We start from the raw sequence: 12,169 nt of genomic DNA, 5'->3' as shown, positions 1-12,169 counted from the left end.
AGGTATTAATATATGTAAAGCAGTTAGATCAATGCCTGGCACATACTAAATGTTATTTAGGGTTTGCTGTTGTTTTTTTTTAATATATTTTTATTGATTTCAGAGAGAGAAAAGGAGAGGGAGAGAGACAGAAACATCAATGATGAGAGTCATTGATTGAGCCTGCAACCCGGGCATGTGCCCTGACCAGGGCATCGAACCCTGATTGCTTGGATCCGAGGCCGACGCTCAACCGCCGAGCCACGCCCGGCCGGGTGGATTTGCTGTTGTTAATGTCATTATTAATTTATTTCTAAACCCTTGAGTTGCCTTTTTAAAAATATTTTGATGGTATCAGTGCTTGGGATGAGAATGGGAACACACTTTTTCTAAAAGAGCCTAAAACTAACTAATTTCCTTATATTCCTTCATCACAAACACTGGACATATCACATCTTTTTGCAGGATGAGAACGCAGGAAGTGTTTACAGAGAAAGGAAGCAAGAAAAGAACTGGAACTATGACCATAGGATAGTTCAACATTCATAACAAAAGTGGCATAAACAAAAAGATTACATGTTCCTGAAGGTAAGACCGAGATGCCTGTTTCCTCTGTCGATAATGTATCAAGCGAGACAAATGACAATGTTGGATTTGGTCCTAGAGGCTGAGCCAGACATGACAAATAAGGTTAAGGCTGGGGCAGAGCTCACATTTACAGCTATGTCACATATCTAAGTACTTTAAATGTCAACAGGATTTACATATGGTGACAATGCATTTTAGAAAGATAGGACTGTCAGGAAACAAGGTTCAGTGAAGGAAACTAACTAGCATAAATTGTGAGTTACGTAAGAAACTCCAGAAATTGGAGGTCAGGCACAGGTTACCTTCTCAAAGCATTATTTAAAAAGTTAACATAAAATGCACTATTTTGCCATCTGCAGGAGTCATACAATTTAAGGGATATTTTGAAAATATATTATCACAGGTGTCTTAGGAAACATCCTAGTTCTACCATGGTGACAGAAAGCAATTCTACGGGAGAACCAGAGCAATTCAGAGCTTGATACAAGTGTAACTGACCTAAAAGAGAATGTAAACTGGGTCATATGTGTGCTTATAAGAAATCATTCGGATTATATTCAGCTATAAATAACAGGAACCTGATTCATTTTTCTTACGGTACAGGAAGTGCAGAAGAGGACTTCCAGGGCTGGTACAGCTGCTCAAAGGTATAAACAAAGGCCCAGGCTCCTTCCAAACTCCTAACCCACCATCTTTAGCATGTAAGCATTATCCTCAAGGTCATAAGATGTTTGTACCATATCCTGCCTAGAATAAATGGGTAAGAGGAGAGCAAAAAGCAAGTATTTGCTGAATCTATTTAAAAATCATCTTTATCAATTTTATCAATAATCTTTCTAAAGACCCTACCCAGTAGACTTCCACTTCTCAGTAAATTACATGGCAAGGGAGCCTTGGATGTGAATATTTTTGACTGTACTCATAGTTGTTCTCGACAAAATCAGTCAGAAAGGGAATTCTGGTAATGACTGGAGAGAAACAAGCAATCAATGCCACAAAACAGGGCATTATAGAGTCTAGAAACAGGACAATGTTCCTCTGATTCTGTCCAGGAAAGGAGATACCAACCAGCCTACTGACATGAGTTGGATAGAGCAGCTTTCCTAGATACTGGAATCTGCCATTGAGATTATCTAACTCCATGTTCCAAAGCACCTAATAGTCATTTGCCCACCTACATAAGCTTTGCTACAGTGGACAGAGTGCACTGGGCCAGCCAATGCCTTTATCCTAACATTTATATTTTTTATTGTAAGTGAAGTAGCTTTCTACTTCACCACCTACCCACTTGTGGATTTAAGTTTCCTCCCTCAGTCCCTGAGGACCTGGGGAACTCTGAATCCACTATCAAAATCAATCTCTCTTAGTTCTCTAGTTTGCCTGAAATAGTTTTATACTTTAAAATTATTTTACATGAGGTTGGAGACATATTTTATATGATTTGACAAAATATATTAAACTCTGAAGTTGCTGTTTACTTATTTTGACATCTTTCCTAGACTAACACCTAAATACACAAAATGTGGTTTGTTTTTTTAAATATATCTTTACTGATTTCAGAGAGAGAGGGGAGAGAGATAGAAACATCAATGATGAGACAGTCATTGATCAGCTGCCTCCTGCATGTCCCACACAGGGGATCGAGACCACACCCGATCATGTGCCCTGACGGGGATTCGAACCATGATTTCCTGGATCATAGGTTGACGCTCAACTGCTGAGCCATGCCCAGCCTGGCACAAAATGTGGTTCTTATCATGACCATCAACTAAGGAAGACTACCCAATTGAGAACAGGAAGGTTTGACTTAGGAATTGGCTAAGTTTAATACTAACTCTTTAAATTCTAGGCAAGTCATATATATATTGGCTGGAAGCACTTTCTGATAATATGTATTTGCTGGTGGGTCTATTTATTTTATTTTATTTTGTGAGCCTCCTCAATATGCCCAATTTGGAATTTCCCTTGAAACATACCACATCAACAAGGCACAAAGTGAACAGGCATGGGGGAAAGAGCTTCTCTAGGTATATACAATCCTTCAAATGCCCTTATCTAATGTCGAGTGACTGTACCAGATGATAAAAACTACTATTTGATAAGCACCTACTTATTCGATAAGTACCAGGTGCCTTATATGTTTTACCTTATTTAATATTTGTAGCCCTGAAATAAAGCTATTATTAGTTCTAGATTAGAAATGAGAAAACTGAGGCTTGGAGAGAATAAGCAACTTGCTAAAGGCACACAGTTGAAAGTGGCACAGAACAGATATACACACGGTCTCTCTGCTGCCAATACCTGAACTCTTTCCACTACATCACTGTGCCTCCCTGGACTTCTCTTTCTAGTGTTATAAGTCTGAGCTTTCAGCCGAGGAATCTTTGAATTTCTGAGGTGGAATAGACATTAGAGTTTGCATGGTACAAAACAATAAAACCGATATTGTTCAAGAAAGACTGTGGTACTTACCTCAGAGCTACTTGACTCCCAATCAAGTGTGTGTCTTATACCAAGGTCCCCCAGCCCCTTTTTTACTTCTGTTGAATGCCAGCTACCTACAACGGCAACATCACTATTTCATAGCTATGCAACTGCAATTATGAGCCTTAGCAATGAGACGAGCAAGAAAATGAGATGACTTGAGGTGACAGAGGTGATAGAGACAGTCTGTCATCAACTTAGTAGAAAAGACTCTATACACTTATGCATTCAAGGCATCGTGAACTGAGTTGCCTTTAGAACCAAGCTAATTCACTGTGCAGTTTTCTAATTTCTACAACTCTCCCTCATGGTGTATAGATGTGCTGCTCTGCACAAACATCAGATTCTGCAGTTTGACCACACAACTGACAATGGGGAAAGAAGCTAACTCAGGATTAAACAGCTACAGGCTTGAAAGTACTTCTGAGAGATTTCACAGCACAGGAGGAAGGGCCCACTTTTCTATTAGGAATAGCTAACCCATAATTTTCAAAAAGGGCAAGTAAGTGTCACAGAAAGATAACATTAATTTTTAAAGAGCAAAAAAAAAAACCTACTCACCCACCTCTATTATTGCAAATATCCAATGAGTACAATAATTTATATAAATGTACTGATATGTTTCAGATGAGAGAAAGGGAGTAGAAATGGTGACAGAAAATCTGAAGGGAAGAAAGAAAAAGAGAAAGACTAGAAAGCAAAGAAGCAGAGTTGTAAAGAGAAAAGAGGAGAGGAAAAGCAAGGACCTGTTACATGGTGAAAGGGAGCAAAAGAGGAAAGACAATAAAAAAACTTAGGAGAGGGGCCAAGGGAGAAAGCAGGTAAGATACAGAGGGAGGGAGAGGGGCAGAGCACAAAGGCAGAGAGAGATGATTCTGATGTGAGTGTAGCAGTTATTGGTAAACCATTATCACTCCTTCTCTATGTCACTTGAGACGAGGGCGCCAATGTCATCAATAACCAGTCCTATTTGAAACACTCATGAGCTCTCATATAGTTTCAAAGAACCCTCTAATCAATAAATTTAATTTATTTTGTTTTAAAAATAAACTTTTATTTTCCTCAGGAGAGCTAAGTCAGCATTAAAAGAGAACCTGGGTTTTCAAGGTTTACTTTGGAACCTTGGAGTTCCCATAACTTCCTTTCTGTGGCATTCAAAGCACTCTAGCTACCTGAGCTTTGTTTTTTGAGTGATCCGTGCTACCTTAAACCACAAACCAAAATTTCTACTGATCCTTCCACACACCCCCAAGTCCAACTGTTGCAGTTGATTTCTACAGGGGATCAAATAAAGAAGAAAACTGTATAGCTTTAGAGAACCACACATTTTAGAAATAACTAGTTAACCCATAAGCACAGCATTCAACCCGTCAGAAGCTCTGCCTTCAATAAGATGGGCATGGCAGGTGACCATGACAAAAATTACTCTCAGAGATACATAACTGACACCAACATGAGATCATGTCATAGGGAATTTCCTGAGAATGAAGAATAATTTAAAAACAAAACATCATTCCTGTGTTTGAACAGTCAGTATGGGATCTTCATGTTTGAAAATTTAATTCCAATTGCTGAAAATGTGTTTTTAATACTTCTTTGCCTGAGGTTGATTAAAATTACACACTTTGGTTATTTTATAAATGACTCTAAAATTGGGGGGAGGTGGACTAATCACTGAAATGTTTCTTGAAGTCAAAATATTTAGATAAATGAATTTCCTATTTTATATGTGTGTTATGTCATCACCCAGACACAGCCTAAATCACTTCTCTCTGTTCAGGTTGAACATACTCATCCAAACAAATACATTCTGCCGTTCTCCTTTTCCTGACAGAGTGTAGAGCCAATCATTTTTTCTATTTCTGTATGACATAAAGAATTTTAAATTTAAAAAAAAACTTTATATTTTTGTGTGAGAATACATACAACCTTTTTTAAAAATATATCTTTATTGGTTTCAGACAGAGGAAGGGAGAGGGAGAGAGAGAGATAGAAACATCAATGATGAGAGTTGTCATTGATCGGCTCCCTCCCGCACACCCCCTGCTGGGGATCGCACCCCCAACCCAGCCATGCACCCTGACCGGGAATCGAACCTCAGTCTCCTGGATCCTAGGTCAATGCTCAACTGCTGAGCCATACCTGGCCAGGCTATACAACTTTTTTTAATGCCAATGTTCAAAAAGTACTGGTCACTCAATTTATGTTTTTTCAAATGTAAATAAATTGAAATAAAGGGGTCAGAGCATCAGCAAATATTTGTGAAGATTAAAGACATAATAAATAGGTGTCACAATAGCATCTGAAATAATTGGAAGAATAATTATAGCTTAATATGCAATATATGCTATATAATTGATAACTGAACAGTCACTATGGGATCTTCATATTTGAAGATTCAATTCTAATTGCTGAAAAGGTGTTTTTAATACTTCGTCACCTGAGGTTGATTAGATTAATATCATACACTTTGGTTATTTTATAAATGATTCTAAAATTGGGGGGAGGTGGACTAATCACTCAAATGTTTCTTGAAATCAAAATATTTAGATAAATGCATTTCCTACTTTATATGTGTGTTATGTCATCACTCAGACACAGCCTAAACCACTTCCCAGATCATTCTATAAACTTGACCAGTTCTAGAGAGAAAAAAGCAAGACAGATTTTAGATATTCCTTTTGAATAAAACTAATTTATGAAAAAAGTTAAAAGTCAATAGTATATTCACTTTAAAATCTTATTAAAATACCTATCACCTACTCTTTAAAGATGAAAAAAAAAATTTGAATAAGACAGTTCTGTAAAAATTATACTTGTAGGATTAAATAACTTTCTTATTTTAGTCTTTAACATTTTAATGAAAATAAAAATGTTTAAAAGAAAGATTCATAAAAATTGGAGGGAAATATTCTAATTAAATAATTTCTTGTAATGTAGTGTGGTGAATGAAGTAAGAATATCTGCGTAAATAAGTTGTTTTCGATAATTCTAAAGACCTGGTTTTTTTATTTTTTATTTTTTTAGTTAATGGCTGGAATTGAAACACACAAGAAATATAAATTAAAGCAACATTTATATGATTTAAGAAACAATCTAAACCACTTCAGTGAAATGTGTTTGAACTAAATGGTAGAAAGTGAGATGAAATACATGACAAGTAGAGCAAAATGCTTCAAAAAGCTCAATTTTCACAGTCATACACAAGAATCACACAGCTGCAGTTCACTTATAAATTGTGTCTGACAAATGATTCGGAGAGTTTAAATATACTGATCCTTGCATCTGAGACATAAAAAGGATAAATAACCACACATCTGATCAACAGTTACCTTTGCAATAGCAGATGACTTTAATTCAAGTATTAAAATCAATTATTTGAAGGGAATTTAATCTGGAGTATATTACCAAAGATTATGTCTGACTTACATTATTTCTGTATTTGAAAGGTCATTATACTGCACTGCCTTTGAACAGCGATTTTTAAGTAACAACCAGTTGATTCCAGAACATATGTATGTATAATAGTAATACTGGCAATTGTTACAACAAAGTGCCCTAAATACTTTATCCTGATTACATCTTTTTTTCAGGTAAATGTTCAGTTTTAGCAGTAGGAACTGATTTTCCCACCCACCCCACAATATGATTAAATAAGTAATGGGATGGAAATGTAGCATGAAAGAACTATCGGTAGTGATATGGGATTTACAAAATACAAAAATCCCCTTTTAAAAGCATCATGTCGTATCACAAATTCATTTCTGCTTAAAGAAGAGTTTTTCCCCTCAATTAATATTTTAGAGCATATTTTGCACTATAATAGAACATTCCCCCACCTTATGCCACCATAAGAACAGAGATTCTAGTCACCTGAAATTTATATAATGTTATTAGCCAATGTAACCTCAATTTAAAAATTTATTTTTTAAAAATTCAGATAAATTGTCTCACCAAAGTTCAAGCACTTTGTGCAGACTCATATATCCATGCTTGGCTTTCATATATGTTTTTTTCCTAAGGTCTGACCTCTCCTTCTGATGGTCACTGAGTAAAGCCAATCTTGTGAGTTGATGGGTCCTTACTAACATGATTTCAGTGGTATCTAGTCTTTCTATCCCAAAATGATGCCAAAATTCTTTTAAACAAAAAGGAAAAAACATCTTTCCACAGTTGTAATTGAAACTGTAGGAGAATTTAATATTGACAAATATTGACATAGTCGCTATAAATTAAATGGGGGGAGGGGCTGGAAACAACAACAAAAAAAGATACCTGACAGGTAGGGGTGAGAAAGAGGAATTAGCCTGGGAAAGGAAAGCAGACACCAACTCAGCATTTGATTGTTTCACAATACAGCCCTAATTCCTAGGAAAAGGAGCAGTGAATCACCAGGCATCACTGGGAAAGAGAATGGCTACCTGACTGCCCCATCTACATTTCCATTTCCTGTTTTCCCATCATTTGCAACTTTCTACCAAAAAAAAAAAAAGAATTTGCAGGTTTGGGCCTGGAAACCATGTTGTGGAAAATGACAATATTTTTGGATTTGTGCAAAAAAAGGAAATTCTACAAAAATATTCTGACCCTGAGACCTTTCTTTTTAATTCAGTAGGATGTTATATGAGACCTCTTTTTGATGAGCTTCTGCACTGTGGTGGTGTGGTGGGCTCATGAAAAGACACCACAGTTTGTTGCAACTAATAATGCCATCTCAAGAGTCAGAGACAACAGAGTTTAAAAGATATAGGAAGATAACAACAGGGGTACCGAATGACACCCCTTAATTAAGAGATGAGAACTAGTAGAAGTAAAATAGGTGTACACACTACTTAACATTGGAAATATGTAGCAATTCTGTTAGACAAGCTTCAAATTCTTCAGTATTATATTTTTGGTTTTGTTTTTTTCAAAAGATTTTCAATATAAACCTCTAATAAATATGACATACAGAGAGCCATAATGTTGAACCACTCATACCAGACTGATATTTGCCTTTCCATTTCACATTCCAAGCTCTGTCACACAGCACAAGTGTCAGAGGGTAGCTGACATAGTCTCATTTACAGTGATGTTCTGTGTTGGGTATCGCTGAACATACCACCTCTATCTATCTCTATGCATTCTTTTAGGTAAAAAAGAGACAGCCATGAGCTGTGCCCAAACAAGATTCCTCCTAATGCTGAGTTCAATGTTAATAGATAAGAATGATTTTTTTTCTACAGACTGCTATGTTTTAAAGATTTAGAAGGTTAGAAATGAAGCCTCATGCTAATATTTTACTGATTTCTTAGCTTTAAAAATTTTTGGCCGAATGACCTATTTTGTTTTCATATAAAAGGAAATCAACCACAAAGGTATGTTAGGTTAAATTTTAAGCAGTTATCAGCAGCTCAATTCTTAAAAGATACTATCTAATTAATTTTTAAAAGTCTAAGAGAAAAAGAGATACATGTAAGCACTGTTTCATTTTTAAACATTTCTTCTACCTGTAGAACATTTTACAAGGAAAAACTCTTACTGAAGATCTGTTGCTATTGTAGCCAGTTTCAAAATCTAAATATTGATAAAATAGATAACAGGAATTTTATATCTGACATTAAATATTCTCAAACCTTATCATAATTTGATCTTCTTAAACTTACATAATAAAATTTCTCTACCTTTTCTGGTAGTGGACAAGAGGTACAAATCAAGACTTTCCCCCCAATGTCCAACTTGAAGTATTACACTTTGTTCTCACTCTATATTATCCATCCCTTTTCAAATTTAAGGATGTGATTATGGTCAGACTTAGGGTGACTTACATTTGCTAGATTTATCGCAAAAGCAAGTACTATATCATATTTTGATATTTTTAAGTTTTCTATGCAGGCACCTTACAAAGGATGTAAAAAACAGGGGAAAACACACACAGAAAAAGGCTTTGTATTATCACATGGTCTTCCATCACTACCTGACAATCATACCTGTTAGCCCAGCCTTGGCTCAGTTCCCTACCACTCTCACTTAGAGCTACTAACAGGCAAGCACCTTTGCTAAGGGTTACACAGACTGACCCGCTCAATCAGCCCTTGGGTTAGGTCTGGGTTGCCATCTTGGCTGGTCTTTACACTTAAACAGTCTTATGACCCCAGAAAAACACTAGATTGCTCTTAGGAAAAGAATGTAATATGCCTTTTTATTAAAGAAGAGACTACTACAGAAAATTAATCTTCCAAAGTCTAAAATTCCACCAAATTAAACTGCTTTACAGATGAGGCTGCCACTATGCCACAAGAAAGTTGTAAAAGCACTCATTTAAATCTTTAGGAAGCATTTATTTAGGCTTAACATTTTAAAGTAGATACAAAGGGTTTTTTTTAAAAAAAAATGAAAACTTAAGGATTCTTCATTTTTATATGCATCGTTATCTGAAATGCCTGCTGGTCCGTGGATTGTCTCCTGCTATGTAAATAACTGTTAGCCTACAAGAGGTGGAAACTGTAGTGTGAGGTTACTAGACAATAGTTTCTATTTGGTTAGGTATAAGAATTTTTGCCTTGAGCTTCTTATTAAGTAGTGCCTGTCATGGCTTAAATGCTCCATGGAAGTGAAATATTAAGAAGTTCCAGCAGAAATACAGAAAACAGACAATGCCTTTTTATTTTCCCACAAACTAGATTTACTAGTTTAAAACATTAAAAATACATGCACCACATAAAATTGTATTTCTTGGAGCTAAATTTTATTTCTTCATTAATATTTAATTTTGATGAAGGACTCCATAATGGTCCCTTTTTAAAAGATATCTTTAAATTATAAGGACCTTCCAGCCCCTACCTGGAATTTAAAGCTGTGCAAATAAAAGACGAAGTCATTAATAAATATCACAGAGAGCATTCTAAATATAAACAGCACGTTTAAAGTGACAGAGGAAGCAGGAAAAGCATCAATTACTGACATTTAAACACTTTTAAAAGAATAGAGAGCTGGGAGCAGCCGCTACCTCCGGGGGCTGCTGGATACTGAATGAAACGAGAGGGACCCCCGGCCGCGGAGCAGCGGGAACTTTGCAGCGGGCTGGCGACCGCGCCGGGCGGCAGAAGACCCGGCGCGTCAACCTGTCACCAGACCGTCCGAAAAGCGCGGTGCCAGCCCCGGCGTCATCCGGGACCCTTCCGGGGGGAACCGGGCGCAAGACAAAGGTCTGGAATTCAAGTACCGGGGTTGAGGAAGCAAGGTGCGCGGGTTCATTCAGAGGGTCCGCTGCACGAACAAGGGGTGAGGGGCAAAGACCCGACACCGAGAAGGCTCAGGCATTTCTTACAAGTACCAGCTCCTCGCGAAGCGATAGACGCGTGAGGAGAGTGTGGTGTGTGGGAAGGTAGTTAATAAACCCCAACTCGCGGCTCGATTCTCACTAACTTTGTTCTGTGTCCCTCCACAGGGCGCAATGTTGAGGGGAGGGTTGGTTCTGTTTAAAGAGCCCCTCGGAAAAAGGAGAAGAAAACGCTGCTCCGCGGGCGCACCGGCCGGGTGGCGAGCGCGGAGATGCCGCGGTACCTACCATGGTATTCCTGTCCCGGTACGTAGTAGGTTGGGTTGCCCGCAATGTGCAGGGAAATGAGCACCTCGCCTTGCTCCCCGTCCCCTTCCAGCTCCCCGTGGTGGGTGCACAGGAAAAAGAAGGGCGAGAAGCGGGGGTAGTAGCCCACCGCCGCGCGCGCCCTCAGCGTCGCCCCCAGCACCAGCGCCAGGAGGAAAGTCCGCGCGGCCCAGCGACTGCGCTCCATGCCGCCGCGCGCGCCGAGCGCCGCTCGCTCATGCAGTTTTGGAGACGCCGGGACGGGAAGCCGCGCGGAGGGAAGGCGAGAAGGCGGCGGACCGGAGCAGAGTGAGCTCGGGAGCGGAGCCCCGCAGGGAAGTTCGGCGGGAGACCGCGGCTCCCAAAGTTTCTTTGGGCCGCGCTTGAGCGGGGCCGGGGCTGCGGGCGCTGAGAGCGCGTCGTCCAAGCCACTGCGCGCCGCAGCCGCCGCCGCCTCTGCGCAACGCCCCTCGGCCAGTCCCGGGAAAGCGCCCGCCCCCCTCCACACCTTCTTAAAGCCCCGGGCGCGGAGTCCCCCCCGCCGCCGCCGCGCGAGTCCCGGCTGCTCCTCCGCCCCGAGCGCCGCCCCCCGCGCGCCCGCCAGCCCCCGCCCTCTCGAGCTCCCTGGCCCGCACCTCGCGCGGTGCGGGGCGCAGCCTCCCGGGTGCGGCGCTTGAACCCAGGTCGCACCCGGAAGGGCTGCTGAGGGGCGCGAGCCGACGGGGTCGGAGGGCGCTGTCGGGGGTCACGGGGCCCGCGAATCTGCCGTGAGGGACCGAAATGCCTGGGAGGGAGCCTCCTGCCTAGCTGTCGAGGAGCAAAAGGAGGAGCTCGTCCGCTACGGCCCTCAGATTTCCCTCTTTTTCCTGAGGGGAGGCGCGGGGGAAGGAGAGAGGCGGTGGGGACCGGAGCTGGCTCAGGCTTCTTTGTCTGCGCCGGCTGCGCCCCGCGCCCCTCGGGGCTCGGTCGCCTCGGAGCCCGCACTTGTTCTGGGGATCGCCCGCGGCCCCGAACCGCCGGGGGCCCCTACGCTCCCCTCCCATGCGGGCCCCGAGTCCGTCCCGCTGCCCCCCACCTGCTCCTCGCTGCAGCCACAGATCCTCATCTGTAGCCGGGTTTAATATGAGATTAAGCGAGAGTGGAATTGGCAGCCTCGAGTGGTGCCTGGAAATGGTGGTTTGCGCTGCTCGGCGCGGGGAATTGTGCGGCAGGAGGGGCTGGCGCGGCTGAGCCCCGACAGGCGCTCTTCGCTGGACTGTTCTGTTTTCATTGCCGCCGGTTCTTCAAGCGAGATGGTTGTAATTTTTTAAATCAGTGTTTATTTCCTTTCAATGTCAGTTACGACCAACGTCCCTGAAACGGGGGAAGGGGAAAACGTTCTGGGGAGGTGCTGGCAGCGGTGATTGAATCGGGTGGTAATGAGCTACTGCACATAAGACTGCGGGGAAGTGAAATAAAAGGCATGTTTTCAACCGAGGACGGCTGGCGGGAGCCCTGCGGCATCCGGAGATGGGGAGTGGGGTTGCCAGGTTTTAATGCCTGTCCCCACCC

The 12,169-nt window shown here is 41.2% G+C and overlaps 1 protein-coding gene across 2 annotated transcripts in view; it reads right to left on the bottom strand.

The window, feature by feature from the left end:
• RELN (reelin) overlaps nt 1-11,047 on the bottom strand; it is a 485,569-nt gene extending 474,522 nt beyond the window's left edge. For both annotated transcript variants that reach the window (XM_016219582.2, XM_087821107.1), the window contains exon 1: nt 10,601-11,047. In XM_016219582.2, the coding sequence (XP_016075068.2) occupies nt 10,601-10,826 (226 nt within the window). In that variant the 5' untranslated portion in view covers nt 10,827-11,047. The remainder of the gene's footprint in view (nt 1-10,600) is intronic.
• Nucleotides 11,048-12,169: the final 1,122 nt, after the last annotated feature.

This window comes from Miniopterus natalensis, chromosome 10 (assembly GCF_054644295.1).
Source record: "Miniopterus natalensis isolate mMinNat1 chromosome 10, mMinNat1.hap1, whole genome shotgun sequence".
NCBI lineage: Eukaryota > Metazoa > Chordata > Mammalia > Chiroptera > Miniopteridae > Miniopterus > Miniopterus natalensis.
Note: the sequence above shows the minus strand (reverse complement) of the source record. Positions and strands in the feature narration are given on the sequence as shown.